This window comes from Gymnogyps californianus, chromosome 1 (assembly GCF_018139145.2).
Source record: "Gymnogyps californianus isolate 813 chromosome 1, ASM1813914v2, whole genome shotgun sequence".
Taxonomy (NCBI): domain Eukaryota; kingdom Metazoa; phylum Chordata; class Aves; order Accipitriformes; family Cathartidae; genus Gymnogyps; species Gymnogyps californianus.
The window spans coordinates 99531961-99559940 of record NC_059471.1 but is presented as its reverse complement, the minus strand read 5'-3'; the positions used below and the strand labels follow the sequence as shown (position 1 = coordinate 99559940).

Genomic DNA, 27980 nt, shown 5'->3' with positions numbered 1-27980 from the left:
TGAGCCCTGCAGCGTGGATGCTGATCTGAATTCTTTAAAGCTGAGAGCGTTTGTAACTGAGGCTTATTTCAATATGATCTCTGCTATAATTACTTCTGCATCTATGCTCCCCTTGCCCTCCCTTTCCTCCTTCCCCTTTTATAATGTAAAATTTGCAGCTACAACTCCGAAGCCTCCTTGTTGTGGTCAGGGAGAGGGTGCAAGCCCTTTTATGCAGGAGGTAGCTCTGACAGTGCCCATGCAACATTAAACATTATCCGACAGCTTTGTCATCGACCCCAGGACTAAGTTGCCTGCTCCCTGTCCCTTCTCCCTTCTCACTTGTCCCTTCCCCCTCTCCCAAATATTTCTCCAGCCCTGTCTCATTGGTGCACTACTCTCCTTTGCCTTTTTTGGACTGCCACCCTGTCAATCTAATACAATAAGGCCAGGGGCAGGTGCAAACCCCTTGCTATGGCTCCTCTTACTAACCAATCCTCTACTGGCCCCTCGTCCCAAAATACCTAAGAGCCAATGGAGTGGGAAAACCCGGGACCCCGGGGAGAGGGAGAGGCCAAAGCTGCTGGATTGCTGGGGAGGGGGGGCCTCCATTTAGGACCCCAGTTAGCCCAGAAGCTGCTGAACGCTTGGATTCCTCTTGGGACTGTGGTGACTTGTGGATAGCAGGCGTGCTCTGCTGATTCATTTTCATCACTGTCAACATGGTGATCAAAGTCTTTGTAGCCACATCTTCGGGGTCTACAGCGGTAGGTGTCTCATTTAACATACTCCTCTTTCTGCTGGGATCAGGTTGGCAAATTAGCCTAGAAGATCCCAGGACAGCCTGAGTTTGCATGTGAGAAAAAAACACTGGATTTCTTCTAGTCTGCACTGACCACCTTATTCTTGAAAGCTACTCAAGATGTAGAGAATTCCTGTTAATGCAGTCTTGCTTGCATGTGAGGTTTTACTACAGTTATAACATTTACATGTAAATTATCTGTCATTTAATAGATTTACTTATGTTTGAAAAAGTATATGCAATATATATTCACTGAAGAAGCAAAAAGTGGATATTGTATTTGCACAAAAGCTAAGGTAGATTTTTTACAGTAGAAATTAATGTATTTGTTTTTAAAAGAGACTTTAGGACACTGCTCCTGCAAAAGGGGAACTTTGTCTAAGAAAGAGCCTGGACCTAAAGTAAGCTAGATAAAGTTATGCAGAAAAAAATTCTTCCCCACCCCCCTCCCTTTCCCTAGGTTTTGGGGGTTTTTTTTGTTTTTCCTTGAGGGTTGTTTTTTTTTTGGTGTGTGTGTGTCTTGAAATGCTATACTGATGATTTTTGGTATTGAGATCTACTACTGCTGTAGCTGTCAGCATAGTGTATCAGCTGAAGGGAAGGGCATGCGAATAGTAGGGAGGTTGGAAGTCCGTGGGAGGTGGGAACCGGGAAAGGACTGTTTCCTTTTATATCCAGTTCCCAGATGAGCTCAGATTGCAGTTTTCCTTTGGCAGTCACTCACTCCCAGTGACATGGCTAAACAAACTGGCTGGTGCTTGCACATAGCTGTAACTACATCTCTGTCTCTCTACCAGCTCCATGTCTTTAAGAAGCTTCCAGAGTTGAAAAGCTCCAAACCCCACTCCCTGTTCATGGGGCCATCATCTCTAGAAAATGAACTGGGGGTCATTCACTAAAATTCAAATTGGAATACGGCTGAGGAAGTTTGCAGTTCTCTCATCAGCTTGTCTCGCCAGCCTATTGCTAAGCCTGACACTAAATTTACTGTTGACATTTTAGCATTCGTTTTTTAATAAGAAACCTCAGATGCAAGGGAAAAAAAGAAGAGTGGGTTGGAAACTGCAGGTTTCGTAATTTGTAATCTAGCAGTTACTGCTCAAGAAGCTTTATAAATTGCCATACGCTGTGCATTGGCAGTCTTTCCGCTCCTGTTTGGTCTCCTGTTTTGGTCTCCTTTGGTTGACCAAAGAAGAGTTGTCCCTACCTCCTTTGCCACTCTGTGGCTCTAAAGCAAATCTGCAGTCTGTATTTTTCCCCTCAATGATTCAGAAATTTATTTTAAATAACTTCAGCTTTATTGTCTTTCTGCTCCAAACTTAGCTGATATTGAACTATTCATTAAGGCAAGTAGAAGGGGAGACACTTGTTTATAGCGCTAAAAAGTACTAAATGCTTGGCTTGAAGCAAGCAGTAAAAGAATAAAATAATTTTGTTACTAGCCACAGAGGTGTTTAGAAATGGGTAATATCCTGCAAGGTTCTAAGGTACCATGAATCATGTCTTACACAGAGGAAGTCTTCCAAAGGCTTGCTTACTGCTGCTCACTGTTAGGGCACCTCTAAAATCCTTTTATTCCCAGTGGTTTTGGTGGCATTTTATGAACTTGCCCACCTTCAAATCTGTAGGTCTCAGAAAGACTGAGGCAAATGTAGACTATTTGAATTATGTCCTCTAAAATACAGGGTAGGGGTTTGTCATCCGTGACTGTGAATCTAGCCGTATATAAACCTGAGTTCAAATTTCAAATCAATTTCAAGTCAAATCAGAGGTTACAGTGTGATAAATAAGAATAATTATCAGGGATGGGTTGTCCATGCGGCGTTAGAACCAGAAGCTGCAGCAACTCTGCCTACCAACATTAATGTTCCTCTTGCTGTAAGTTGTTGACTATGTACGGTTTGCTTCTGCCATAGGCAGCTGGTCAACACGAATGCTCTGGATTGTGAGGATATAGATGGTAATATTTAATTATGCATCAGGTGAAACTAGTATTATCTGTAGCTCTTACACTCTAGCTAGATAATATTTATTTAAAACAGTTTTTTCTTATTTTAAGGGACTAGCAGCTAGGGATGGTGGAACTTAAGCTTTGTTGAAAGGGAAAATGACATTGATGAAATAATATCCTGCTCACCACCACTTTCCAGGGAATCTATGCCCAAGTAATCTGAATTCTTCCCATGCCATCAGACACAAGTGAGGGCACAAACAAGCTCCTGCAAGCTCATCCATTCTGGGAAAACCTTTGCATGTCCTCTGTTTTTATGTCCTGGAAGATTTCCCTTTCTGAGTGCTGTTTGCTGGAGAGATTCTTTTGGTTGCCCAGCTACCTAGTGCCAGCCACAGCAGAGGCTTGCTTTATGGTTTCATACTTAGTGTGTGTCCCAAGTATTTTGCTCTGCCTAAGCCCTAGTAATTGTAAGCCTTAAGACATAGTACATCTTCTGCTTAACATTGTTATTATCATAATGAGAAACATCTTGCCTTTTCCTTATGCAGGCATAATTGCATGTAACTTTATTTTTCCTCAACATTCATTTTTGACACAACCCTCTCCTAGTTTTTGCTTTCAGTCGTGGTGCTGTCTGAGCCTCCTGTGTATTATGAACCTCAAGCTGAAGAAAAATTGTTTATCCAGGTTTAATTCTAAAAATTATAGCTCCAGCCATAATCAAGGGAGCACAGAATCTATAGCTCAGTTTCCATTATCTCCTCAGAGGCACTATTCGTCTGGGGCACTAGCTATTCCAGGAGCCTTATCTGCTTCAGTGCCTGTGTCCAAAGAGACAAGCTGACGCTGAAATTGCAGCTGACAGCACTTGAGTACACTGGCTTTCAGAGCATGTGATGAAACTCTTAGTACTGGCTCACGCAGATTTTATTAACCATTTATACAAACACTATCCTGCCACTTTCTCCAATGAAGTGTCCCTCAAGCAATCCTTTCTGCCACCTGAATGTGTTCTGCAAATAACTGTGCAGCTAAATAGCCATTAAGAAAATGACCTTTGTTTAAAAAGTGAAAATAATATAAATAAGCACCTTCAAGATCTGTCAACTTCACGGCTTTTGAACACTTTGGATTAGTGTTTCCATTCAAAGTGATGTACTTTTTTTAGCTCACCATAAACCTCTGTTGTCATAAAAATGTACAGCATTTTATGTTTGTTATTTTTTATAAGCAAGCATAGCTGTATAGATAGATACTTCCTTATTTAAACAAGAAAAAGAAATTTTACCTTTAATCATGAAAACTCATTCTTCCAATATAATAGGCTATCACTCTGCTTCAGCTTTTCAGATTTATTGGATTACAGAAATACATAATCCATGAATTATTTCTCATCTCATTGTCTGTCTCAGACTGATTTACACTAGCCTGGTGTCACTTTAAATTCAGTTGTTCAGATGTCTGACTTGTGGAAGACATGGTTTCAAATCATATGATGGCTCCTGTGCAAAAATTACCTTGATTGATACATCATTCTAGCTACCGTCTATATAGGACACTAACTTGCTGCATGGAGTAGCACAACTGGGAGGAGAAGAGAGTCACGTCTGGAACATGATTGTGCTAGATAGTAATGTAGTTGTCTGTGTCTGAAGAGCAGCTTGAGAGAATTTGTACAGATCAGTCCAAACAGTGCTTGCTTCAAATGCTGCAGTACTTGTAGGGCTAAAGTTTGGCCTTGCAGCTCTTAGACAAGTTAGACATATACAAAATGGGGAAGTTCTTTAAATGTTGCTTAGGAGTAGCATTCCTTTAGTAGAGAAGTATAGTGAGTATTACATCTTCAAAGTAAAGGGATAGATTATAAGCTTGGTGCCTTCATCCTAGGTCTATACAGAACTAGCATTAAAGGCAATAAGGGCCATGATTGAATTTTGGGTGGCACAGAAGCTGTATATAACATGCTTTATTTGTATGTAATATGTTCTTCATGGTCCAACTGGAATATCATTCTGTAATGTGGGAAATATTCAAGCACAGGAGGTAAGCTGTACTGGATTTTCATTGAGCTTTCACTCATATTTGATTATGCCTAGCATTAAAGAACAGGGACGGAGAGGAACATGTGGCTCACAGAAAGCTAAATGTCATATGTAATGAGTAGGAAAAAGGAGCCTTTTACATGTTGAGGAGGATATGTACATTCTCAGGCTTGTGCTGACTTTAGGCAGGATTAGCTTAGGTATCTGTACACCACACAGATCTGGGAACAGAGTAGGAGGCTTCCTGCTGAGCCTCGTTTCTTAGATGGAGGTATCACTGCTTCCAGGGAGGAAAGAAGGAAGCTGGGGGAGAGGCGGGGGGGAAGTAACGGCAGTGCTCTGGGTGCTGAGAAGCAGTGTTGAATCTCAGCTTCAAAAAGTTTGGGGGCTACTGGAGCAGTGGATCCAACTTGACATACTTGCATTAGTTCTGCTTGTAATAGCAATTGCTTTTAGAAAACAATTTTCTTTTTAAAGAAGAAATTTTGTTTTTCCTCTTTCCTAACCAGATCAAAAAGAAACAGCAAGAAGTAGTTGGGTTTTTAGAGGCCAATAAGATTGACTTTCAGCAAATGGACATAGCAGGTGATGAAGACAACAGGAAATGGATGAGAGACAATGTACCGGGTGAAAAAAAGCCTCAAAATGGAATTCCCCTCCCTCCACAGATCTTCAACGAGGAGCGGTACTGTGGGGTAAGAAGCTATTTGGAAATTTAAATACCTTCAGAGAGTTTTCTTTCACAGAAAGTAACTCTTTTACATTAGCAGGAAGTGTCAAACAAACTCCTTAAGACAATTTGAGATTCACTTTGGAAGAACAATTCTTAGAAAGCATTTTTTAGGCACAGAAAAGCAATGAAACAAAAGATTATTCCTTTTTAAGAGAAAATACACATGGAGAGAAAACTGACTAGAGAAACTCTGCTTAACAGACTGTATGGATTATCCCCTGCAGACCCAGAGCCTATGCAGGACCCAGAGCTCACTGCAAGGCATGGAGTTTGCCGCCTGTGAGGAGCTCTGTGTTTTCCTCTCACATTCTCCTACCTCCTGCTGTGTAGCTCACTCACAAGTTGTCCTGCTGTTGGCTCTCTGCCTGCACACTCGCTTCAGCTCCTGAAGACTGAAGGCAGTACTGTCTAGGTGATACTATGGCCTCTTCACACAATATCTCAGGATAACCAAATGTAGATTATGAGGACAGCTCAGCTGCACTTGGAGTAGTAAATGCTCAGTTATGTGGTTTGACAATACCGAGCTACTCAAGACTAGTGGGGTTCATAGCAAGGCTGATCTGCTATCTCTAGCTGTATTGCACTTTGCGTCTTGAACTTTCAGTTAGTTTTGCATGGCGAGTGTTGGTATTTTGTCTGTTTGACACAGACTCACCTGGGCTGCTAGGAAGTCAAGTAAATGTCTGAGGCACCAGGGGCTGTGAACAGGAATCTTTCTTTTCCATTATATTATACAAATAAATAAGAATTATAGTTGACTCGAATAGTTCTAGTATGTGGTTTGAATTGTTGAAATTATATTGCTTATTCAATAAATATCCAACTCTTCGTAACAGTAATTGTAATCTCAAAAGCTCAGCAGATGCTTTTATATTTTCATATATGCTTGTAACAGGTTATTTCTCTTGAGAAAGTTTTTTCAAATCAGTGATAGATAATACTGTATCAGCATGAATATTAGGATCATGACTCAAAAGAGATATCTGAGACAGTTTTTTTCTCATAGTCTGGATGGAAATACATAGTCTGGAAAGTACTCTGATATGATCGCTGAAATGAACTTGCAAAGTACTCTGAAACACAGATCACATAGCCCAGTTTTAAGTAACTCCACAAATCCAGTGTGAACTACTGCAAAAGTTGTCTTGAGAGAGAAGAGGTTTACATGCCACTGAGTTTTCAGAATTAACATCAGTGCTCTCGGAGCAGAAGTTGCTAGTATGAATAACGGAATGCAACTGTTTCCTCATTTTCTCATAGGAATCTTAAAAGAGAACTTGATAGGTTAGGGGTGCATTTCAACATCCAGTCTGCACAAATAAAAAGTATAATTTGATATATTTTATTCTGGATTTTGGGGCAGCCAATGTTGCAATAAGTATTTCTGATATTCCCTGGAGAGGTTATATAGTGAATTAAAGAGTAATTGCCTTACAAAGCGTTGCAGCTGGTCAGCCTTGCCAGTAAATTATAAATACACAGTTTTTACTCCATGTCTGAAGCTATTTCAGAAGGCCAAATAATCTACATCTTGAAATAAATTTAAGTTAAGAAAGAGTCCTTTGCAAAGACACCTCCATGTGGAAAGGGGGAAAGCAGTTGCAGCGACTGATTTAAAAACTAAATCAAATTTACAATTAGTCTAAAAGTCTCTGGAATTCTAATGTACCCAGCTCTCAAAGCTCATAGCTAATGATCCCAGTGGGTGCATAACAAAGATTAATTTATAGTATCATTATTTCCAAATAAATAAGGTAAGGAGATCCATATCAGCACATGAGCCTTACCCTTCTTCTCAGGGGAAGGTGCCTTAAGGGAGCTGCACAGTGAGTGTGAAGTGGGATTATGTGGGCTGGTTGAGAACATGGCCAGGGGCTGGCACACTGGTGCAAAATTCCTCCAAGTGACGTGATGTCTTCCGCAACATGTCTGCAATATAAAGCTGGGGGTTTGCATTCTACTCCCCTGCATAACTTTTGCAGGTCCAACAGACCCATCGTTCTGAAATCCAGAACTGTTTTACACTGTTTAAGGTTTACATGATATATCTGAACTCTTCCCCTGTGTCCCACTTCCTTTGTCCTCAGCTACTCTATTAAAAATAGGGCTGAGAATTGCAAAGGTCTGTCTGAGTCATGGACTCCAATCCAGTATCCTGAATTCATGAAAGTGCTTTTAAAATATGTTGCTCTTATTAGTACAGTCTTCAAGGACCTCAGTCTTACGGCATCTAAAAACCTTTGATTTTGTAGCCTGGTTATATGCAGCCAGTTTATACCCATTTCCTGGTATGCCAAAATCACCCTTTAGCTTAAACAGCTCTAGCCCAATGTATTTGCAAATGGGAATTGTATCCTCTATTAATCTTCATTTTGCTGTGCTAAACAAGTCAAGCTCTTTACACCTTTTTTTTGGTAAGACATTTTCTTTTTCTCCTTCCTACTAATTTTTTTCTTTCCTCATTCCCAGGTAGTCCTTTGTTTTTAGATCAAACTTGTTACATTTCATTTCTGCTCATTCTCCTTTCTAGGATCACTCTTTTCCCTCACTTCCCTTCCTATCGATTGTCCTGTATGTTTGGTTCCCATTCACACATGTGCATGTGTATACACATTAGCAGCATGCTGGCCTGGAAGCACTGGCCTTCGGAGATGAAAATTCAAGATAAAAGATTTCCTTCCTCACCCTGAGAAAGAGGGATTTGGAGAGAGACATGACAACCTTCAAATATTTTAAGGGCTGCAGCAAAAAGGAATTAATTATTGGTCTGAATTCAGTATTGACCCTGCTTTGAGCAGGAGATTGGACTAGATGGTCTCCTGAGGTCTCTTCCCATCTGAATTATCATGTGGTTCTAGGATTTTGTAAAATACGTTCTGCTCCACACCCACTGGAGGTGGGACAAGGTGTAACGAGCAAAAAATGCAGCAAAGAAAGTTTAAGTCAGATGTCAGAAAAAAATATGTAGTTTTCAGGAGGTTGTCTCTATCTCATTAAAGGTCATTACCAATGGATTGGAGAAACGCCTATCAGGAGTCGTGTAGTGGTTCCTGCCTTAGAGAAATGGTCCTTTGAGATCTTCTCCAGTCCCCTCTTCTGCAGTTCAGTGACATTTTGGGGGTGGGGGTAAGGAAAGAGGGGATACTGGGGACAGGTGAGGAGGCTTCCTTTTCATGCTGGAATAGACTGACATAATGAGCAAGTAAATGCAGTCCTGTTGCTAATCTCCTTTTCTGCTGATACGTAAAAGTATCTGCATCTTCTGGCTGACCCTGAAGAGCTGCTTCACTTCCTAACTTGTACTGTAAAATGGAGGTTTCTTATGGATGCATTTATGAAAATACACCAACTGTAAGTAGCTTTTCTGTGAGGTCAGAGAAGCTTAAGATTGTCTTATAAATAGCTTGAATCTTATTTTTCTTTCAGATCTTTGGTATTGCCACTTGAAGAAACAGATTAGAAATGGATTCATTTTGTATGCCTGGCTATAGCACCAATTTCAAGTATCCATTCTAATCCATCAGTGTTGGCAATTATGATGTTCTTATTTGATCTTTTTCTTAAGCTGTTTCTTTGCTCATGTCTAGACAGACATCTGCATCTGTGTCACTTTCTAAATATATTGAGCACTCTGGTGCTTTTGTCTTTGCTTTTGCTTAACAAAAAGCCCTAGAAAACTAGGAAAGAAATGGAATGTAAACTTCTGGTTTTCTCTGTAAACTGAAATCCATAGAATAAAATACCCAGGTACATATTTTTTTAAAGAATCTCTGAATTATTAGGTAAGACTTTTATTTGATGCTTCATATAACTGCTAAAATCAAATACACGGAAATCATAGGGACCTTTGGAGGTCTGTAGTCCAGCCTGATACTCAAAGCAGGGATAGCTTTAAAGTTAGCTTATGTTGCTTGGGGCTTTGGCCATCTGAGTTTCAAAAGTCGCCAAGGATGGCATTTCCATGCCCTATATGTGCACTCTGACCTGATGCCATACTACTCATGTGGGGAAGAACTTTCCACTGATGTCCAACTGGAGTTTGCTATTTTGCTGTCTGGCATTTCCACAGTGCTCATACAAGGATGATAGCATAGAGTGTATATGTGCATATCCACTCATATCATAAAGAAAAACTCATGGAGTTTTTTTTTTTTTTTTAAATACATTTCACTGTATTTTTCAAAGACTAGTTCCAAAGACAAATGACACCACTACCCTCCGCCTGGACCATTTATGTCTTCTCATACAGATATAATATTATTGCTTAGCTGAAATAAGTTGTTACTGCTCATTTTTTGTTACTGCCTGCCTTGGGAGCAGTTATCTTTGGTCATTCAGTGAATGGAGATGTGAACAAGTCACCATTAGGAAAGTAAGAGTGCAAATATACAATACAAAAACTATTCCATGATCACTGTAGTCATGCTTTTACCCCATGCTAAATACATAATAGCTTGCTCCTCAGTGTAAGCAAGGTAAGTGACCTTCCATTTCCTACAAGATACCACATTTACTGTGGGATGTCATTGTATACTACCAGTTGCCAAGGAGTACCTGATATGATAGAAGGTTGTATCCTATTCTGATAAGGAGTTCATTTGGTCGTTCACACATCTTGCTTGTGCCCTCAGGTCTGGTTATCTACAAGGCAGTGTGTCTCTGGAGATTTTTAGTACACTTACCGTCTACTGCTTTTCCTCTGAGGAGGAGCTAACAGGATGTATAAAATATCAAGGCCACTTCATGGCCCTTCCTTGTTATAGTCTTCTCTTTGTTTCCCAGCTATTGACATGTTGTGCCATAGTTTGCTTAGGCTGTTTCGTAAGTATGTGGTATGCAGGAGGACACAAGTTTCCTGTGTTTGTATGGCCTGTCAAAGGTCCCTGTCAGATTCCAGCCCTTTGTATTGCAGAAAATCCTCATGTTCTTGTTTGCTGTATTGCTCCTAAGTTTATGGGTTAGACTTCAGACACTGGCTTTCTTAAATAATTAGGGCAGACCTGGGTTAGATAAGAAGGAGAACCCCACAGCAACATGAAAACAGCAAAGAGATGGTTTGAGAAATGGGTGGCCTGGAGCAGCAGCAGGTATTCTGCCTGGTCAGGGCAAAATGCGCTCTGGGGCGTCTCCCAGACTGGGCAGTTCCCACTGCCTGTAGCTAGGTCTGTGTGAAAGCCAATCTGTCCCTTAGATAAATCAGTGAAGCAGGCTGTCATTTATCCTGTCTGTTAAGCTATGTTACCTCTCCAAACTGGACTGAAATGTCATTGATTCCAGTCTTGTTGATATTAAGGTGTCTTCTAAACTATTCACTCCAGCCTTTCCCTAGGATTACCCCTGGCCAATAATTTATTCTCTGGAAATACTAAAACAGTCCAATAAAACTACTCAGGTCCTAACCCAGCTTTACAAACAAGTCTCAAGGATGAGTCAGCACCTTATTATTTACAGGCTTCTATTTCTGGAGTTAGTTGGGATGAGAGGGAGGATGATAACGTGGTCAAGGCAGTAGTCTAGGACTCAGCAGTCGTGTTCAGTCCTCTGTCCTACACAGAGCTGCTGCGTGATTGTGGGCCAGTCACTTATGACCAGAGTTTCTGCTGAGATCTTAAATACATGTTGATTTTTACCTGTGTAACATGTGAGTCATGAACTTCCCAGTAACAAACTAGTGATAGCAGACCTTCCTTAATTGATAGGGAAGTTGTACAGGTGAATACAGTAAAGACCATGCAAGTTCTAGGTGGTAGGATAGGAGCCATCCCTCACGTCTTTTCAGTTATATTAGCACTGAAGAGAAAATGGGCATTTAACGTAATGATTTATAACTTCAGTTCATATGTGGACAAGACATTTTGGCTGGTATATATATGTCAGAGGGAACAACACAGGCCTTTGCTAAGTTTGTCTGAAAAGTAACTGCATTTTCTAACCAGAGTGCCTTTCTTTAAAATAAACAGTTTCCTCATTATCATTTCACTTGTGCTATTATGTTGACTGTTGCCTTTTATTTGCCATAAAGCTGTCCAGGGTTTTGAGGGCCTATTTTGTGTTCTTACTCACAGGAAGTTTTATTTTAACATTTAAATGGGAATAGCTTTGCTTTGGTACAGCTGAGGCACATTAAAATGAGACGCTTAATTTTATCTGATTCTGACATAGATGTGATATAATTAAAGTGTAAGTCTCTGGAGAGATTTGCCCATTTGTTCATTTTGCCAGCCAGTGTGAAACTCCCTTTATCTGAATTTTCTTCCTGGGGCTTAGATAATGCAGGCGCTTGTACAAATGCATAGTCATTCTCATCAATATAAGAAAGCTTTGGCTGGGCTAGTCTCTTCCTCCTGTGCCTTTTGTCTGGTTTTTGTTACCAATTCTCTGTTGTTCATTTGTTCCTTTTTTAGGATTTTGAATCCTTTTTCTCTGCTAAAGAAGAGAATATTATTTATTCATTCCTGGGTCTTGCTCCTCCTCCAGGCACAAAGGTATGCACTGCTGTCCTTCCATGGGGGCCATTTATTTGATTTTAATAAAAGATGAAGATAGGCAGTGACTCAGCATGTCAAATAAGGGGCAGTGACAAGCCTTACATTAGATGCTGGTGCAGCAAAGTGTTCTTAAGGGGAAAAAAGAGTGGCTGGTTCAGTAAATACTAGAAAATACTTCTCTCTTCCCTTCTTTCACTGCAGGCTTGTTACCATGCCTCCAGCTGATGATTTTTTTTGTTGTTGTTGACACAAAGCAGTATTTTATCATGTTCAGCTTTTAAATGATGCAGAATTTCCTAATACAATTTATAGGTTGTGTTAATTACAATAAACTTTCCCTTCCCCCTGACTGCGTCAAACCTTGAGCAAACAGGGTTTGTACTGGGCACAAACAGAGGGGCTGGGGTGTGGACCTGTTCCATCCTCTGTGTGTACATGCAGATTGGCACTATGGGGTTTGCTCCCTCTGCCTTGAGGAGGTCACTTAAAGTCTCACCCAGGACTTCACAAAGTCCCTTTGGCAAGTCTACCCATTGTTCTCCATCCGCTGTATTTTGACAATGTTCTAATGTATTTCTGGCAAAAGAAAAAAAAGTTTCTTTGGTTTTTTTTTTTCTTTTTTCTTTTTCTTCTTTTTACAGAAAGCAATGTGTTTTATCTTTCACAAAGTCTTCTTCTAATTAGAAGTTTTATAACCGAGAGCGTTACAGCTCTCTTATCCTGAGATCATGTTAGACGATAATCAAATGTTGCCATCTTTAATGTGGGTGATGATTCAACAAAAGAAATGAATCAAGAGAGTGATGAGCCAGAGTGATAGGAGAACTCTGCTGCATTGTGGTGACCTGGCTGAAGAACTGCCCTGGAGCATGAGATCTGCTTTCTGGTCCAAAACCGCTGCCAACTGTGTAGCAACTTTGAGTGAAACACTGTTGTAAATGTCTCTGTTTTTCTTCTTCTGTAAAAGGAGAGAGAAAAAGGAGCCTTTGCTAAGTGCTTTGAGAGCTACAGATGAAGAGATACGCAGGGGAGAGCCACAGTTGCTATAAATGTCTTTGACACTGAGTCCCTGTCTGATAAGGAGCAAGTGATTTAAACTTTCTGCTTTAGCTGTGCCATCTCCCACCAAGGGAAATAAAAATTACTTGCCTACCTCACAAGGGTCTTGTGAGAATTCATTTAATTAACATCCACAAAGCCATGAAAGGCTTAAAGGACTGCAGGTATTACATATTATAATCATTATAAAAGATATGTGGAGAATCAATGAGATGATAAAGAAAATTGCATTTTTCCACCTTCCCACTTCATATATTATCTGCTCCTTCATGCAAGCCTCTGTGTGTCTATGAAGCAAAGAAACAATTTTTTAGAATTCATTCATTCTCAGCTGTCGGCAGAGGCTATTACAGTTCTACTTCGTGACAACTTTGTAAATGTTGAAAATAACACGTTTGGTACATTCTGCTGGGCAGATTAGTGTTAATGCTATTGGTAGCAAGCAAGTACGGTTTACACTGATTAACTGCTGCATTGGTGGTGGTGGTGATTGTTTCAGTCCAGAAAGTGGAAATAAGTGAGAGTGTTTTTAAAAAATCCATGTAAAGAGTGGATGTATATTTACATTGTCTCCCTTTTAGAATCTGTTCCTGAATTTGAAAGAGACATATACAAGTGTTTTAGAATTTATTGCAGAGGTGTTTCTCAGTATCTTCACTGCATGACAGTCTGGCTGTGCTTTGTCATACAAATAACCTTGCTGCACGGCTTCTGCTTTCCTTTCATTAGGCTGTCAATTCAACCTTAACATGAAGTACAATGGATGGCTCGTGACATTGATTTCCAGCAGCATGAATCTGGAATAATAAGTCAGGTGTGGAAGAGATGGTGATGATAACACATATGACAGGGTTTCCTACTAATCCCTTCTTAAATAATTGTATTTTTTTTCTGGAATATGGTGATAATTTATAGAAGAAGCAAACTATAAAGCATGGAAACACCACAGAACAGTTAGTAACCATTTGCTTTCTAGGGGTTTTTACCTCACTGAGACATTGCAAAGATTAATATGAAGCTGATACATGTTTTATACTCTTGCCTCAGAAGATTCTCTTTCCTTTTCCATCCATCTTTTGTCTCATATTGCAACAGCAGTAGAGAAGCTCTTTAATGACCATGATGCTGTTTCACAGCACAGTCCACTAGGATCCTGACCCAGGACTGTTTTGAGCCTATTTTCTAGAGCAAGCAGAGGAACTTTTTGGTACTCCCTCAACAAATTATAACTTCCCAACAAAATACTTGTAGTTAAATTAATTGCCACGTCAGGCTGCTGAGTGCGAAATACATGTTTCAGTTCTGCAGATTCTCATTTTTGTAGCCCTGACTTCTCTCTGGCTTAGGTGGCTACAACTTGTCACCAGACCTACTTGTCCAGCGTTTACATTGAACTGTTACTATTAGGTGTTGGAGCTCTGATGGTGCCAGAGCCTAATGTGCAAGCTGATCTACCCTTACAGGGTGAGTCTGATATGTCTAGGACACATCAAAGTTGTCACCAAGGTGCAGATTGACTCTAAGACACATGTAAAGAAGCTCTGAATACACACAGGTATAAAGGAGATCCTTCTCAGACCTGCAGCACACATGCAAAGTAGTCTTTACACACTTATTTATTTAAGTATCCTCTTACTTACAAAAAAGCTGTAATTGTTTCAGTAGGAAATAGCAAATCAATGTCAAAGACTGGCTGGAAAACAGGCTGAGGGGCAGCTCCCTAAGTAGGCACCTGCCCCTTGCTGCAGCCAGCTGTGTTCAGACCTCTGCTAAGGGTTCTGATCAGGTACCACTGTACAAATGGCCAGTTGCTGTGTCCATCACTGTGTTTCTGGATCCAATACAATGAAGTATTTAGATGCCTGGATGGCATATGGAAACCTCTGCAGATCTTGGTGGAAAGGCCAAAGCTCTAAATGCTAACTATTTGCTTAGATCGCTGTGGGAGTCAGGCAAAGATCTTCACACTTTCTTTTCCTATATACCAAGTACATTTTTATCCTTGAAGGGTGCTATGTGGCCGTAAAACTCAGTGACATGACAGGAAATCAATACATGTTTTTGATAATTCAGAAAGGGTCAATTAGCTCACATCATCCTCTCTCTTCTGTTGCCTCCCTATGACACTGGTTATCATGTTTTCTAAAGCATCATTTAACAGGGATAAGTAGCACAGTTTTATGTGCCTAAGAGAAGAAGCAGGCATGGTGTTTGTGTTAATAAGTTCTTTAGTCTATTGATATGAAATACTTTCTCACTTGAAGGAGTACGTAGTCTAGAATACTTCTAACTTCTAAACACGTTTCATGGCAGGCTTGGATTTAGAGGACAGCTGTGCTTTATGCCTGATCCAAAGATCACTCAAGTTAGTGATAGATTTCTGAATGATCCCATTTAATCTTGGATTAGTGGCGTGAACAGTGATATGCCAATAGTATACGTGTGTACATTTGAGCTATAATCAATGTAGTTTATAAGTCTAGGGTCAGATGTGTCAGTCTCAGCTGCCCCCAAAGTTGGGTACATTTCTTTTTAAAGCCCCCATCACTTCTATACTTAGTCTGAGACTGTTCTCAATATTCTTGAAAATGCTCTGGAATATTGGTAATGTGTGAACAGCCCATTAAAAGCTCTGGCTGCACCACTTGTTTTCTAAAATGGCACAGATGAATTGTTTTGTGAATGAGATGCCTATTACTTAAACTAAGATGACAAACAGTATGCTGTATTACTACACCTTCTGAGTATCTTAGCAAGGTTTGAATGCAGGTAATTAATTGCTTTTTATTTTCAGGGGCAATCAGGTTTTTTGAGAACTTTATTAACTGCTGTGGAATACTGCTTCCATTTCCCAGAATTCCTTAGAGCCAGTAGCTTGTAGCAATACCATTTAGGTTTGCAATTGCTCTGTGAACTCAGTGAAGCTGATTTACTTCAGCTGAGGGTCTCTTATCAGATCTTGTATATACCTAAATCCTTAATCTTAGTATTCTTGGTCTTAATATCCATAATCTTGATGTCCCAAAATCCATAGATACTTGAGCTTTAGTCTTTTAGTTGAAGAAGACTTCTACTAAGACTGCTTTGAATTACAAATTTACAGTATGTGCATTTTATTTGAAGAGAAAATGACCTGTCAGCCAATCTTTGTAAATGGTACTTCATTTTAAATCAGTTAAAAATTAAATTTTGTGTTTCTGTGGAGAGAGAGTATAATGATGATATTCCAAACATCACAGTTCTCCATATAATTAACAAGAACTCTGTATGTGTGTGTGCATGCGCGTGTGTTCTGGCTGATAACAAGCTGCTTCTAGAGTTCAGTTCTTTCAGCTACAGCTTTTTTACCTTATGCTCTGAGTAAGTATATGATTCATCTGAGATAGTTTTACACAATAGGTTCATTTTAATTAGAATGCCATCTTCAGTCTTTATGTATTTTATGTATCTACCAAAAAATATTGAGTACGTAGATTTTAAACTGAAATGTTAATATACATGCTGAAAATAAATATCTAACCAATTTAATTTTCATTAACACTATCCTTTTCATTTTAGAAACTGCTACAAAGAAAGTATCTGTAAGGAAGTTATCACTTGCTTAAGAAAGCCATGTATTAACACAATGTTGCACAAGAGAATTTCACTATATGTCTGTGTTACTACATATTTTCATCTTCAAATATTTTGTTGCTTGTGGGGGAAAAGCAAAAGATAAATTAAGCCAAACAAATGTCTCCGTAGACCTGTTTTTAATAACAATGCCACCAGGATTGGAGTGCAGTGAGCCCACAGTTTGATGTGTACTTGAAATGAGACAATATTGCCAGAAAAAGAAGTAGTCTTTTCTCCTTCCCCCTTCCTCTGGCTCCTTCTGCTTACTCCCAGCTGCTCATTCCTCTCCCCAAGCATCCCCCACGTACTGGCAAAAACATTCATGCAGCTGTGTAACGGAGTGTGCAAATTGTGTGAGATAGATAGAAATTTTTTTCTTTTTAAAGCTTTAATCTTGATCAGCCTCCTGCTCCAGTTGACCATGGAGCCCTGGAAAGGCTTTTGCTGCCAGCAGGGCAGGGGCAGTGCAGTGCTGGGAAGGACGGCAGGGAGACATGCTTGCTGCTGATTGATAGGTTTTTTTGCTGTTGTTTTTCTCTGTGGAGAGGAAGGGGAACTTATGAGCCTATGTGCCTACCCTCTTTTCATTGCAAGCTCCTTACATATAAAACATATTTTCCATGATTCAGGAGAAAATTGCCAAAAGGGCACCAAATCTTACAGACAGTGAAGTTTCAGGAAAAAGATAAAACTGCAGAAGTATTTTGTCCAGATTCACTCTGTCATGATATCTGCTCCCAAACATTCCTAACCTCCTTTCTATCATTTTTGTCCCCATCCAGCAGAGCATCTCAGCAGGAGGGCATGTCTTATATTGCATGTCACATCACGGGACAAAAGATCCCTAAGTCAGCACTCACCCAAGTCTGCTCTGGGGCTAAAAGCCAGATAACTATGCTAGTGACATGCTTCTGCAGGCTAAGTACACTGGCTGAAGAAATCATATATGGTGAGGACACTGGAGGAGGACTTGTGAAGCTTAAGGGACAGAGGATCATGACTGGGGGCTTTTGTTTAACTGTAGAGACAAATGAAATTATGGAAAAGCAGAAAAACCCAAACTGACCAGATGGATGAGTTGTAAGGGCTTGGTCACAGGGATGAGAAAGGAGCTCGTCTTCTATCAGAGACATGCTGCTCTGCCCAAAGCATGTAGGACTTAGGATGACACAGGACAGGACCTCCCCTGAGCCCAGTTCTCTGTTGCTGGAGGCAATCACACCAGATAACACCTCTCAGAAGTGGTCAAATTCCCTTTTAATGACTTAGGTCCTTTGCCTCCGCTTCTCTACTAGAAAGCTCTTCCAAAATTTCACACTGCTGATGATTAGAATTTTTATTTACAGCTGGTTTGTGCTCATTTTGCATCTGCCTCAGTGCTTTTCCTTATCCTATCCTTCCCTGATGTTTACTCTGATCTATTTTTAGAGCGCCATCATATCCCCTCACAGCATTACTTTCAATAGATTAAAGTAATGAAGCTTTTTTTGTCACCCTTTCATAAGACAGGCTTTCCACTCCCTCAAATATTCCTGTAGCCCCTCTCTGCACCTGTTCCAGTCTGAATTTCTCTTTCTTGAGCCTGAGTGACTGGAACGGTACAGAGTGATCCAGAGGAGGTTTCGCCTTGGCCTTATACAATGACATTAATATTCGCTTTCAGCTCCACCAGCTATACCTCACCTCATACATCTGAGGATCACATTTATTACCTCTTTCGCTATCGCATCACATTCATGGCTCAGTTATTCTGTGATTATTTAAATACATCCATCTTTTTCTTCTTTGATGCTCACCAACTAACAAGCTCCCAAAGTGCAGTAGAAACATCTGTTTCTAATCTCTGTCCCAGAACTACCTGTCCCAAATAATGTGACTGCACTTCATGCTATTACATTTCATTCTATTTCTGTTGTTCCACTCGAGGCCATGCGGGTCTCCTTTTATCTGACACAGTGTGTGATCCAGTGTGACCTTTCACAGCTACCTAGCTGAAAGTACGACAGGACTTAAAGAGCCTTCTGGGAGGTCCGTGTTCACAGTGCTGGAATAAATAGATTTGATAGATTGGTGTGTGAATTGAGGAACAGTTTCCTGATGATTTTAAACAAGAAAGTTAAGAGACTATATATGAAATCCTTTATTACTTCTGTTTTTCTGTAGCTTCTTGATGAATTTTAATTGGCATGCATGCTGGTGAAAAAGGCTTTTTTTTCTGAAGCTAGAATGTGCCATCTGGATGAGCATTGGTTTCTATTAAACTTTCCACAGAAAAGTTAGAGAATCTACTATGCTCTGAAGAGGAAGAAGTGCTTGAATTCATGTTTTCCCTACACAAACCCCATGCCTTTACCAACAGATCAACATGCCAAGAAGTGTTCCTTTCACAGGAAAATGTCTAAACCGGTATATTTTCATTTGAGTGCTGAAGCAAAATTAGAAAAACACCTCCCAAAACTGTAAAGTCAAGAGTTTTATAGAAATGAATTGTTGGTTTTGTGCCCTGAAGCTAACAATGACTTCTCCTTTGCTGCCAGGAGACTGAAAAGTCTGATGCCACGGACGAAACTGAGGCACACACAGAAGACAAAGCTGATGAAGGTGCTCATGAAGAGGCTCAGTCTGCTCAGTCACCATCAGAAGATCAACAGGTAATTTTTCCTTTTTCGCTTTGTGATATGAGGGTTTTACCTGTGCTAAGCACATGAAACACAAACCCACAGGCCCTCCTAGTGTGCCTCAGGGTGGGAAGACTGATTGCAGGTGGTCCTGCTTGTCTTTTGGATGCATTTTCTTTGATATCATGGTGATATGAAACCTACATAAAACTCCAGGGAACTTTGCTCTGAATCTTGAATAACAGCAGTTGTCTTTATTTAACAGTTTCCTTTTGCCACTTGTTACTGTAAGCTTTTTTTTTAATGCTCGTTTGGAACTAGAGTCTAGTTATGGAGAATAATTTAGGACTAGACATCTGGGTCCTATCTGTGTGGAAAAATTTGCTGCTATCAATGGCCAGCATCTGCAGTGCTCGTAAATCTAGTTGTTAATGTTTGTTGTCATGTACCAGCATTGACTGCTGTTGCAGCAAGACAGATCTGACAGAGTCTTCTTCAGGCCATGCAGAAACCCCTGGGCAGTGCAGAAATGGAGACCGTTGTTATCCTTCCTGCCTGCATCATGGTCTGATATTACAGTCACATGGACAGATGTCAAACGGCAGTGCTAAAGGTTCTTGGAAGAAGCCATCTGAGTTCCTTCAATTCCCCAGTATAATATCCTGCAGTTAGCTAACATCAGTAAAGTACTTGTGGTTGAAAGGTAGATGGATCCCGCAAAAAGGGACCATTCTGTTGTGTGCCGGTGTCTTCCTCAGTGGAGTGTTTATGTTACTGGCCAGGTTCTAGACCCAGTAGTGACTAAGCAGAAATGGATCCTGTGTCTGGAGATAGGGATCCAGCTGCTTTATTTCTCCTGCTGCTCTGACAGTTTGGCATTTAAGGATGGGTTTATTTTGATGTTGCAGTGTCAGGTGACTCTCTTCCCAAAGAGGCAGGCCTACTGCTGCATCAAGCACTTACACTTGTTGGGTTTTTCTGTGGTTTGGAGATCAGACGATCCCAGTGGAATATGTCACAAATGCATCATCTCTTTCATTAAAGACCAAAACAAATGTGTTTTGTTTTTTTTTTCCATCTAGCTGCAATGTTTTTCCAGAGGAAGCACCTCTCTGTAAACCTTTCCCCATTACCCTTTTTAACAATGAATGAATCAGTCATTGTTAGGCTGGAAAAGCACCCTTTTACACAGCCCCATGCAAGTCTCAGGCACTGAGAAGTCCCATTTAAAATTTCAAAACAGTGATGAGGAGAGACACTCCTCAGTGGGAACTGAAATTTCTCCTTAAATTATATCCAAGCACTTTTCATGTCTCTATGAATTTCAGCCAGCACGTGAGTGCTGTCAAATACCTTTTTCCTCAGCTCTTAAGAGAAGTCCAGCATAAAACTGCAGTGCATCCCCTGGCTGGATTAGGTTACTTGCCATTCTGGCTGGCAGTCTACTCTAATGTTTTTCAAATGAGAACAGAATGCTGGAACATGTCTGCAAATGTGTCAAGCAGCTGTGTATGAGAGGTTTTGTAATGACATAATGCAATACCACTACTATACAACAATCACCTTGCTCCATTTCTCACAGAATGGATTGGAGCTGTAAGTGGAAAATATATTCTCCTTTAGTTTTACAGGGAGGGGAGTGGAAGAGGAGAGTGCACCAGGCAAGATAGTGTGTTTGAACAGATCTTCCTGTGGTTATGAGGGCATAAAATATGATTAATCTCACAAATCCTCCCCTTTTGCCTGCACAGTCTTGGCAGTGTTGAAATGTTCTTACATGGTCTTACATAAGGAGGAGGAAAAGTCTTCCTGAAATCATCCAACTCTGATACCCACCTTCATCATGCCAGGTGTATATTAGCTCCTAGGGGAAGAAAAAAAGCACTGTTTCTGTTCCTGCCTCACTCGTTTTCAGAGAGGGTACTCACCACTACAGGCAGCAAGGTACCAGGGGCTCCTGCCGGGGATGCACAAAAACCATTTTTCACCCTGTTCCACCACCCACTTCCCATGTCACCTAGGACAAATCACTTCAGTGACGTGGCATCTGTCTGCCTTGCCACAGTTCATCCCAGTTATCGCTTCTGTTGGGATGGCATGAATCATTCTGTAGAAATTCTGGTATTCTCATTCACTACAGACAGCACACAGAGGATGAGTTTAGATGAGAAGAATAACTTTGAGGCAGCTACAGTGAGATGAATTCCGCCTTTTGTCTCTGTATCTCATTTTACCCTTATAAAAGAAAGCTAGAATAACATTTCCTTACCTGGCCAGGGCTTTATGAAGTTAAATACATTTAAAGACTGTCAGATTGCCATTGGAATATCTCCACTGGATGTTAGATCCTAAAGGATACACGTAGTATCAACACAGTATTTTCAGTGTTTCCCTCTCTTCCTCTCATTCTGCAGCCCAGAATATCTTGTTTGACTGCTTGACCACACTGAATAGATGTTTTCCGTGTGCTCTCCCCACCCATGTCTTTTTTTCTTCTAGCTTATTAAAAGCTGGTCTCTGTATACTGAGTTCTGAAAGGGTGACCTTTTTATCAGCAGCCCACTGTGTTTTGCAGCCAAACACTTGCATCTTTTGAACAGTAGTCAGGTCCCTTTTGGAGTGTCAACTTACTCTTTTGACAAACCCTCAAATCAAAATGCCATAATTTAAACATCACAGTTTTATGTTCTACTTCTGAATTAATATACCAGTGGGAATCTAGTATTGGCATTTTGGCCTTATTTAGCACTCAGTTTCAAACCAGCTTAAAAATGACTCTCTCATGCGGGGTGTAACCCAGCCAGCTTTTCTCCAGTGACTTTGCAGGAGAAATGCCAGTGCTATGGAAAAATTCTAGAAGAGTCTCGGCGTGCTAAAGATATCTCAGTCTTTGCCAATGAACATAAGACAGATAATAAAATAAACTGTGACTGTCTCAATTGTGGAGCTGCACGGAGGGTCCCAGATTTCAGAAGGCTCCTCCAATGCCTCAGTAGCAGGAATGGCAGCCAATGGTCAATGTGGGTATGTGTGGAGGCTGCAGCCCTCCTCTACGGCTTCTGCTGCCCTTGCTAGGAGATGCAGGAGTCCAGAAGCTCCAGCTTTTTGTCTCAGGCTGGTATGACCCTGAGGAAACCAGCAAGAGACCCTAACCCTCTGAAAAAAACCCCTCTTAAGTCAGCAGCTGCCTCCTGAGAGCAGCATGGATAACTGCACAGTGCGACAGGTTGTTCTTCGCACACCTCACATTAGACTGCCTAGGCTTCAGCAGCTCCAGCCCCTCATTCACACAAGCATCCAGGGAAGCCTGGAGCAGATGCTGAAATAGAAAGTCCCTGTCCTGGTTTCAGCTGGGACAGAGTTACTTTTCTTCCTAGTAGCTGGTACAGTGCTGTGTTTTGGATTTAGGATTAGAATAATGTTGATAACACACTGACGTTTTAGTTGTTGCTGAGCAGTGTTTACACTAAGTCAAAGACTTTTCAGCTTCTCATACTGCCCTGCCAGCGAGGAGGCTGGGGGTGCACAAGAAGCTGGGAGGGGACACAGCCGGGACAGCTGACCCCAACTGACCAAAGGGGTATTCCATACCATATGATGTCATGCTGAGCAATAAAACTGGGGGGAGTTGGCCCAGGGGGTGGCGGCCCACTGCTCAGAGACTGGCTGGTCATTGGTCAGCAGCTGGTGAGCAATTGCATTGTGCATCACTTGTTTTCTATATTCTTTTATCATTATTATTCTTTTCCCTTCTTTTTCTGTCCTATTAACTGTCTTTGTCTCAGCTCACGAGTTTTACCTTTTTTCCCATTCTCTCCCCCATCCCACTGGGTGGGGGGAGTGAGCAAGCAGCTGCGTGGTGCTTAGTTGCCGGCTGGGGTTAAACCACAACAGTCCCTTACACAGATCCAGTAGTAAGTAACAAGAACAGCTTTCAGCCTGGGTCACCAAGGGACAGCTGCACTAGGATTTCTTTAGATTATGAAATTTTTTTTCACCTTAAACCTGTTGCATACTTTCTTTCCCTAATCACTTCATCAAGCTTATCCTTTACTTCTTCCTAATCCTTTTTTTCATTTCTAATCCACATCCTCTGATGGAGAAGGTTGAGGAACCATTTTGTTTGGATATAGTGTCCCTTTTTCTTGCTTTGTCCGTCCCTTTGTTTTTGAGGAAAAGACTGTGACCTATGCACATGGCACAGCAAGGGCTCTGCTGGTCACTAGATGTGATGGTAATAATTTTTCTTTATTTTTACTATCTGATTTTAACTTTAAATTTTAGCTTGGGGTTTAGAATATTTTTTAAGTGGTGTCCCAGTTAAATCAGTTTGCAGTACAGATTAGGCTCACTTCAGGGCAGAATTATTTTAGAAACATGTTCAAAAATCATATTATAATGCAAGTCTGTATCCTGTCTCAGCAATTCCCCAGGCCATATATAAACCCTGGCACTGCAGCTCACTTCCTTATCTCAACTCATTCTGTGCAAACTCGTATCAACCACTCATGCCTTCTGCATGGTACTGTTCCATTTGTCCTTTCTCTTTGGGTTTTTTTGTAAGATTAGCTCTTCTCTCCAATAACCAGCCTGGTATCTAACATTAAGTTCTATTCACTGTACATATATTTTTTTCTCTTTTATCTCTCTTCTCTTCATCACTTTTGCTCAATCTACAGTCTAAAACCAGCTTGTATTATTTCTTATTCCCCAGTACTGTTGAGCCAAGGCATCTGTTCCAGCCTACAACAGTTAACAGAATTGCAAGCCAGATTCTGAGTGATGATATATAGCATAGATAAGACTCTGTATAATTCTGATTTAACTTTCATTTTGCAGACCATCTAATTAAAAAAAAAACCAACACAAAAAAACTCCACCTGAAAAAGCAAACAAACCCCCAGCTCTAATGCTTTGCTTGTCAATGAAGCAGATTTGATTGGAAGTAACTGAGAAAAAGGGAGCTGTATTTAATGATTTTACAGCCCTTTTTCAAAGTAAAAGCTTAACTTAAATGTGCTTTGTGAGTTAATCATCTGGAGGACATTATCTCAAAATAAATTCACTGAATTCCACATAATTTTCCTAAATTCGGTGTTTAATTTCTGCTGTGTTTTGCCTGTATGACCTCTGATATTCTTTCTTTCATCTCTCTCTTAAACATTTTCTTTTGTATCTCTTATGTAGGAAAGCAAGGAAGAACATGCAGCAACAGAGGTATAGTATATTCGGACATTTTGCTTTTGTCTTTTGTTTTTGTGCATTTAATTCCGTTTCAGTCTCATTGCTTCACTCAAAAGTTAGTAAATTTTTATTAATGAAACTAAATATATTAGTATTATATTCTGCTAGAGATAATTATTGGTCACATCATAGTCTTATTGTTTGGGAACAAAGATAGGCCTTTAATCATTAAAAACTGTAAATGGAAGAGAAATTGTCTTTCACAGATTCTTTAATAAAATTTGCCAAGGACTCCCAAGACAACTGTATCTTTGATAATCACTAACTGACACCATGCTGATTACATTTTCAGTGTTGTGAGTGTGAAAGAGTCATTCTGACAATTTAGGCAGTTCTGCCTATAAAGGAAATACTTTCCTTGCCAGAATTTGTAAGACCCAGGTGCAAATCCTTATACACTTTTCTGCTTTGCCCAGCATTGCAAGGTTATGCCTTGAATATTTCTTCAGTGCTCCCAGTAAAACTAATGATTACTTTAGGATATTTTCCACTACAAACCTGCAATTAATAAGAGGACACATTCATGTCTTCCCACTTCCAAACTGCAATGCACGCATATATACATGTGTATACTTACACATGCGTGCTGTCAGAGTTATGCATTGTGGACCTGGCAGCTGAAATGGAGCTCCTGGGCCCATGGCAAAGCATGGGGGCTCCTGATGAGGCTGGTGAGGGCCGTTAAGGCTGGTTAGTGCACCCTGGCACCACTAACTAACGCTTCAAGCAAGAAAAATACCCATTTTTTCTGTAAAAGGTACTTTATTTGAATTTTGAACTGAAGTTGTTAATATCTGAAAGGTGTTGCTTGTCTGTGGGCTTGCCTGGCCCTGTTTCAAAGAGTGCTAATGAAAGGCAGCTTTCCTGGGAGAAGATGCCGAAAGAGGCAATATTCCTTTGGCACGAGAACTTCTAATCCAGCTGAGCTGTGCAGACATTCGTGTTATGTTTCTGGTTTTGCAGGGATGATCCGTTAGTGCAATGGTTTTCCCTGAAAAACAACTGATCAAACCAGGAATCTGATTACAACAGGTCCATTCCCAAGCACGTGTTTAAGCAGGATTTTACTTCAGCAACTCAGATGTGACTCTCATACAGACAGTATGTGTCTGAGAGGAAAACCTAAGGTCTGTGCTGCTCATATACTACCTGCAGTCCTGACTGAAAACTAATTATGTATTCTTTGATTGGTTGATTACGCCAGGAAGAAATTCCCATAATTTTTGTAGTCTAGGTAGTATATGAAGGTATGACATTTTGAGATAAAGCTTGTTTATACACACAGAACTGTTCATTTGGTTGACTGAAGTAAAGGGCTATTGCCTTTAAATTGTGCCATTTCTCCTGTATAAAAGAGAGAAATAAGAACTTTTGAAACAGAAACAAGGCTGTATTAGCTGACTCCGAATGTTTTTTAGATTATTCAGGAGTCTAGTTCCTGTGCCATGAATCTTGACTAGTTTACTGCTCCAAGAAAGCATATAATTAAAAATACTAAATCTTTTGTCATATTTACATTTATTTCATATTCTTATTTTGATCTTGAACATCTCTTTACAGCTTAACCATGTACCGTATTCTAACTTCTCTAAGAAGAGGATTCTTATATTCCAGCACTTCCCTATTAACTCCACAAAGCCAGAGCCCTGGCATGTTAAGAATAAAAGCTCTATACATTACTTCTCTGTTCTATTTTTTAAGCTCACATAATATTGCATTTACTAGAAACAGAACAGTTGCAAAAGCAGAGCTCTGCATTTCAAGACTGTTTATTTTTCCTTCAATTCCTACATGATAACTACAACTATTTTCTATAAAAAAGGAAGAAGAAGAAAAGCAGGAAGAGGGAGAGGAAAAGGAAGAGGTGGAGGGCAAGAAGAGTCTTAGTACACTTCCCTATGACACATTCTTTCTTGAACAGGTTTTGAGGTAACTATTAAGATATCCAGCACAGTTTCTAAATGTTCTTAAAGTAACATAAACTTGAAAATTTTGTACATATTGTTGTTATATACAATGACAAGAATGGAAAGAACGTACCAAAACCAAAAAAGGTATTATGCATTTGACACATAATGGTTAGTCAGAACTATTGCCCTCAGTGAGCCTGTTAGTTTTCCCCATTTCTGTGGTACCAATGAATCTGACTTTCCTATACAGTTGTCTCTGCGATCCCTAATATCTACCAAATAGTGCAGGCCCTTCGATCCATTCCCCATTGCTCTTACAACCTTCACCTCCCTGCCAGGCTTCTGATATCTGCTTTGGGCATATTCCTTAGCATCTTCCTACGGTACCCTCTAGCTCTCTGCTGGGTCCCCTAAGTATGAGCAACGCAAAGAGCAGCATGCTAGGTGTGTACTGCTTGAGTGGTCAGTATATATGCACGAAGTGCCCAACTGAAGGGCCAAAAGTACACTTAACTGTTAGACTCATTGCAGCTTCTCTTTCATCTGGGATAAGAGTTCGTCCCTCTCCTCTCTTACTCAGCTACTGATTTCGCTGAAACTTTTAGGAGCTTCATGTCTCAAATGAAGCCCTCTCTCAAATTTAGTTGAAATGTTAATAAAAAAATTACTGGGGAAGGGAGAGGAGCCTGACCAGAAATACGACACACTATAAAATTACTCTGATTGCCTTAGAAACTAGGCCAAATGTGATTTTAAAACCTCAAAACAGGAAGCATCTGGGAGGCAGAATTTGTGCCTGTATAGGTGTATGAGCATCCAGCATTGCTCAAGTTTTGTCAGCATGTGGTTTCAAATTTAATTTTCAGGTTTTCTTCTTCCTACTACTGTCTCTTCTCCTCTGGACAGAAATAAAGATCAGACAATCACTTAGGAGGGAAAAACTGTTAACCTACAAGAAAGTTGGAATTTTTAGCAGATTTTCCCTTGGGTGACCAGACTCCCTCCCAATAGCAGACACAGAGTGTGATACGCTCTTTCTAGAACTAGCATGATGATTCCCATCTAACTCTGCCTCTGAGGTCGTTGCCATAGGTTTCACCAACCGTACGCTGATGTGGAAACCCAATGCCTCAACAGGACCGAAAATCCATCACTTCTTTCATGCTACCTCTCCCAAATCTGGGTTCCTCTGTTGCATGTGAATTAATTCATCCCAATGTTGTCCAGTGTTCAGACATGTAAAATCATAGAAGGAGTGCTAAGTTGTAATCTAATTTTCCTTATTTTTGTTCAGGAAGCACAAGCTGGAGCAGCCCCGCCAAAGAAAATAAACTCACTCTCTCAAGCAAACCATCACTACCCTTCATGCCTGTAGACTTACGAACATATAAATACATAAAAGAACAAAGACACCACTCTGTCCTACCTATGGCCTTTATATATATATTTGGTATTCCAATTGCTTGTTAAAATGGGTCTTCTTATATCTGACTGATGATATTTCAGTTGATTGTTATATGTTGGAATAGTATT

At 40.3% G+C, this 27980-nt stretch overlaps 1 protein-coding gene across 2 annotated transcripts; it reads left to right on the top strand.

The window, feature by feature from the left end:
* The first annotated feature begins 665 nt into the window (after positions 1 to 665).
* On the top strand, positions 666 to 27857 carry SH3BGR (SH3 domain binding glutamate rich protein). Of its 2 annotated transcripts, XM_050910573.1 has the most exons (7): positions 666 to 746; positions 5287 to 5472; positions 11918 to 11998; positions 19213 to 19326; positions 24481 to 24510; positions 26360 to 26466; positions 27742 to 27857. In XM_050910573.1, the coding sequence occupies exons 1-7, from the start codon at positions 702 to 704 to the stop codon at positions 27776 to 27778; spliced, it is 600 nt and encodes a 199-aa protein (XP_050766530.1). In that variant the 5' UTR covers positions 666 to 701; the 3' UTR covers positions 27779 to 27857. The 2 variants fall into 2 exon arrangements, with proteins under 2 accessions (XP_050766530.1, XP_050766539.1); XM_050910582.1 differs by lacking the exon at positions 11918 to 11998.
* Positions 27858 to 27980: the final 123 nt, after the last annotated feature.

Bases quoted from the DNA above. Each gene is read 5' to 3' on its own strand.
- SH3BGR (XM_050910573.1), top strand. From the start codon at position 702: ATGGTGATCAAAGTCTTTGTAGCCACATCTTCGGGGTCTACAGCG. The intron at 747-5,286 runs GTAGGTGTCTCA...TTTCCTAACCAG, and splicing joins CATCTTCGGGGTCTACAGCG to ATCAAAAAGAAACAGCAAGA. The intron at 11,999-19,212 runs GTATGCACTGCT...CTTTGCTGCCAG, and splicing joins CTCCTCCTCCAGGCACAAAG to GAGACTGAAAAGTCTGATGC.